The 4,822-nt window shown below is 35.9% G+C and overlaps 1 protein-coding gene across 4 annotated transcripts; it reads left to right on the forward strand.

Annotated features, from left to right (window-relative positions):
- The first annotated feature begins 340 nt into the window (after window positions 1–340).
- LOC110635648 (uncharacterized) lies at window positions 341–4,478 on the forward strand. 4 transcript variants are annotated; one of them, XM_021785070.2, is made up of 3 exons: window positions 341–615; window positions 1,427–1,677; window positions 3,165–4,478. In XM_021785070.2, exon 3 carries the CDS (start codon window positions 3,184–3,186, stop codon window positions 4,273–4,275), a length of 1,092 nt encoding a protein of 363 aa, XP_021640762.2. In that variant the 5' UTR covers window positions 341–615; window positions 1,427–1,677; window positions 3,165–3,183; the 3' UTR covers window positions 4,276–4,478. The 4 variants fall into 4 exon arrangements, with proteins under 4 accessions (XP_021640762.2, XP_057988128.1, XP_021640759.2 ...); XM_021785067.2 differs by having other exon boundaries at window positions 345–615; window positions 3,091–4,478; XM_021785069.2 differs by having other exon boundaries at window positions 345–615; window positions 1,554–1,677; window positions 3,091–4,478.
- The last annotated feature ends 344 nt before the right edge of the window (window positions 4,479–4,822 follow it).

Genomic DNA, 4,822 nt, shown 5'->3' on the forward strand with positions numbered 1-4,822 from the left:
TGTAATAAACACTCGTCACTTTTTTTAAGTGAACGTTGTTAGATTTTTTTTTTTTTGGCCATTTGACGTCTACAATACCAAAGTGGGGTCGATAGTTACAATAAATTACCCATAGAAGCATTCGACGTGAACTGCCACGACATCGTCCGTGTCGAAGTCAGCGCTTAGAGTGTATGGTCATTTTGTTTTGACTCACCCCTTTAACTCCTTATTTCAATCTTCACATGCCACGTCATCATTTTACATTTTTCGTCACTCCTCTACATCCAAAAACAGAAAGATTTAATATTTCATCCAGTATCATCCCTCCACGTAAGCGTTCACAGCAGGAAAGAATGACTTTTATTGTGATTTTGACGTAGAGGATGATCCCTTCAACGCTCTCCTCGGTCCTCCGTCGGTCATGGCATGTGTCCCTTGTTACTTACCTTCCTCTCTCTACAAAAGCGTTCTCTCTCTTGCTCTGAGCCAAAAAAGCTTCAACTTTAACCAGTGGCTCTGTTTTCTTCGCGATATGGAAATGGCGGAAGGGATTAAATGGTAATTTTACGTGAACTGGGGGGAGTTGTTTAGGAGGGGTTTTATTAGTATCGCCATCCCTGCACTTTCGTTAAGGTATTGTATTTATATTTCAGTATTATTTTCCCTTTTTTAATCAATTTTCTCCCTTTTTATTTGCTTCAGTTTGAACAAAATCTCTTTTATTACTCGCGATTTGAATTATTTTCGATTTCTTTTCTGCTTGATAGAATCTTCTTCCGTTTTGGCCGGTTTTCGAATTTAATTGCTTTTAAATAAATTAGAGTGTTTTAGAAATATTCCATTTTTCAATATATAAGAGTTAGGGTTTCGTTGCTGTAATGATGGGTTTATTTTATTTCGAATTTTTTGAGATTAATTCTTCTTTATAAGGCAAATAATTGGGTGTTGAGCTTACTACGCAATTTCAGCTGTAGAAGATGAAAAAAGAAAAAAATGGGATTCTAAAATTCTGTCTTTGGACTGTAGAAGATGATACTAATTTATATCCTCTCAGTTCTAATTAATAGGTTTCTATTTAAATAGATTCGAACATTCTTCATTAGCGTTGTGAATCTTCAATTAATGTGTTATTTTTTTGGAACTTGTAATTAATGCATCAGTTTCATAGTCAACTCTGTATTATTCTATTACACATGCTTACCAATTCAAGAAATTTTATATTACTGCAGGACTTTAGGATCCTGTATGAAAGGGTTCTTTTTTTATAATTGGAAAATATTCATTTATTTAAACACATTTTCTTCATTCAATAAGATTTTGTTGTCTATAGATTATTCCCTTCTCTTTAATGCCACCCATTTCAAGCGTGTGCAAAAGTTTTACTTTCTTCCACTCGTGATGTATTATTGTTGTGAGCAATCTAAGATTCTTCCTTTAATTTCAGGAATTATATAATATTCCTTGGATCATTCCCTGGATTTTTAGAAGAGAATTGACTTTATATTCAGGTTTTTTAACCTTGATAGCTGTTAATACTTTAAGTAAAAGTTTGTGCTTTTACACTTGCAAAGGGACTTCTGGCAAAACAGGAAGCATCAGTCTGTGAGCCAATGGTGACACAGTTGGCTGTCCTCTCAGATTCCTGTGCATAGATTTACTGTCACGATGATAACCAGAATTCTTTTTCATGACCAGGTTTATTTCAGCAACAAATTCTTCTGTCCCTGCTTGTTACATTTGTGCTTCGTTGCTGTGTGTATGACATGCTATATTGTTTTTGATAGGATAATTCAAATAGGTTAATGATGCATGTTTACTACCGATTAATTTTAGCATTAATGACAATGTATACATCTTGCACATCTTGTATACTTAACAGCTGCTTGGTTGTTTAGCCTAATGCTTGCAAAACTGAGAGAGAAATTGGCCCCTTGCATGGTCAATTGTGATGATTTTATAACAAAAATTTACTGCAGATATTCAACTCCAGTATTGAATATGTATATTCCTAGGTTAAATGCAGCATTAACATTCCCATTATCTTTGTGATTTATAAGCAATCATTAAATATTTCATAGCTTAATCAATGCAGTTTTTCTATGGTTGGAAGCAACATTATTCGTGGGATGTGTATGAAGGTGCAATTGTCTCTCAACTAGGTTCTTCTTCTTTACGAAATTAATTAAAGAAAAGCACTTTCATTAATTGTAAAGTGTTTTATTTGACTTGACTCAATGATTATCTCCTTATCACTGTTGTAAAGAGAGTTCATAGATTTCTGTCATATGAGAAAGTCAATGTGCTTGAAATTGGTTAATTACGAGTCTTTCATTTTCTTAACTTTCAGAATTTGCACGCCTTTCTTCTACTTTGCTGTTATTTGCTTCACACGCTAGTTCTTGCATCAGTCATGTGTTTCTTTCATTTTTTTTCCTGTATTCTTTTATGGGTCATTTTCCCCGGTTCAGTATGTGTTTCCCTAGGCACTGGATATTGAATACTCTGTAAAAATCCAAATAAATTTCAAAGGTATGGTGGTGGTTTTTTCTTAGTGTCATGCATGTGAGACATTTTGTATGATATCCAAGGCTAGGTTGTCTTCTGTGGAGCTTTTCAATTGAGATTTTGATGCCAGTTATGACCCTCCATGTTTAAGAAGGATCCTAGTTTCATTTCCTAATGAAATATTCCTAATTTTCTATTTATTTATCATGGCAATTCAAGCCCATTGTTTTGTTCTCAAATGGGAATTTTTATGTTGTGCTGCTTTAGGCTTGCCTTAAATGTTTAGTTTGTAATTCAATTGTAGGAAGTTGCCACGGTAATGCAGCATTCCTGGCCTGTCATATACTTTTTCTCTTTCCTTCTTACCTTGGGAAATGTGAAAGTAGAAAATTTTTCATGATTAAATTTTGATCCATTTGAATTCAAATATTGTTTGATTCTTCGATAGGATTTACTTGGTGCTGCATTTTGAGGCCCTTCTATTCAATTTTTATGCCTTCTTTTCTAAACATAAAAACTCGTAAAGCTTTGCTTGCTAAACAATTTATTGAACTACATTTTATTGTTATTGCAGTCTTTAATCTGCTCCTGAATTTTATGCAGGTGATTAGTATAAGAAAAGCTGTAATTCTTGTGGTAATCATATTGAGATTGATATGCCAGTAACTCTACCTCAGGATCTTTCTGTTCTGAAGCATGGCCCCTCGACCTCTCCGCTTAACCTCCAAAAGAGCACCTCGGAAGCTTCTTTGTATTGTACTCTTGGTAATTGTGCCAATTTGTGTGATTGGAATCTTCACATATGCCCAGAAAATCTCCTATTTTTTCCGTCCACTTTGGGACAATCCCCCTCCTCCCTTCAAGCGCCTGCCTCACTATTATGCAGAGAATGTTTCAATGGAACATCTTTGCCTCCTTCATGGTTGGTCTTTACGCTCCGAACCTCGTCGTGTCTTTGATGGCATCATCTTCAGCAATGAGCTAGACATTCTTGAGATCAGATGGCGTGAGCTTCATCCCTACGTCACTAAATTTGTAATCCTCGAATCCAACACCACTTTTACAGGCATTCCTAAACCCCTCTTCTTTGCCTCAAACCAGAGCCGGTTTGCCTTTGCTGAGGAAAAGATTATCCATGGTGTATTTTCAGGCCGTACTAATATCCATGGGTCACATGAAGATCCTTTTGTACTTGAGTCAGAGCAGCGGGCAGCTATGAATAGTTTACTTCTCCGTTCAGGGATTTCAGGTGGCGACTTACTTATTATGTCAGATACGGATGAAATTCCAAGCCCTCACACTGTAAAACTACTACAATGGTGTGATGGAATACCACCAATCTTGCATCTAGAGCTAAGGAATTACATGTACTCATTTGAGTTCCCTGTAGATTACAGTAGCTGGCGTGCTGCAATCCATGTATATGGTCCTTGGACCAGATACCGGCATTCGCGTCAAACTGACCTTATCTTTTCTGATGCTGGATGGCATTGTAGCTTTTGCTTTCGACGACTTCAGGAAATTGTGTTTAAGATGACTGCTTATAGTCATGCTGATAGAGTGACAAAAAAAGATTATCTAAATTACTCTAGGATTCAGAAACTCATTTGCAGTGGAGATGATCTGTTTGATATGCTCCCAGAAGAGTACACATTTCAGGAGTTGATTAAGAAGATGGGTCCAATACCTCATTCAGCTTCTGCAGTTCATCTTCCTGCATATTTGATAGAGAATGCAGATAAGTTTAGGTTTCTTCTTCCCGGGGGCTGTTTACGATCGTCCGAATGAAGGCTAGGTTTCTGACGGACCCCAAACAATAAGCAGAAAATGTATAGATGTTAGTTCTGTGCTAAACTTTGTCTTGCTTTTTCCAATTGAGGCTTGAGTGCATAATTTTATAGGGTGCAGAGGCTGTATCACCCGACCCATGTTGTTGCAATCGTTACATGGGCTTTTGAATTCCTGCTAGTGGATGAAACATTTTTGCCCAATGTTCTTTACCCTTCCCTCTTTTAAATTCAAGCTGATCATAGTTAAGAACAAGGAAAGCTCTAAATGTTATAAAGAGGTTCCTGTGGTAAGTTGTTTTGGGAAGTCATAAAGCATCTTGTCTATTCATTTGTTATGTAACCCCTCAAAACTCAAGATTTTATTACTGCAATTTGAAGAAAGGCATCGGTATTCAATGATATTTTCTTGTGAGATGTCAGTAAATATAACGTTATTGGGCATCTTATTATCTAAATAATAATATGATTTAATGAAAAATTTTTCAAAATCTGAATACTAAACACTGAAAGTATCTTTCATAGGAATAAGAGAGGAAAATTATTAT

Source organism: Hevea brasiliensis, chromosome 13, assembly GCF_030052815.1.
Source record: "Hevea brasiliensis isolate MT/VB/25A 57/8 chromosome 13, ASM3005281v1, whole genome shotgun sequence".
In the NCBI taxonomy this organism is placed as follows: domain Eukaryota; kingdom Viridiplantae; phylum Streptophyta; class Magnoliopsida; order Malpighiales; family Euphorbiaceae; genus Hevea; species Hevea brasiliensis.

Excerpts from the sequence above, each read along its gene's own strand:
- LOC110635648 (XM_021785070.2), top strand. The coding sequence starts at position 3,184 with ATGGCCCCTCGACCTCTCCGCTTAACCTCCAAAAGAGCACCTCGGAAG.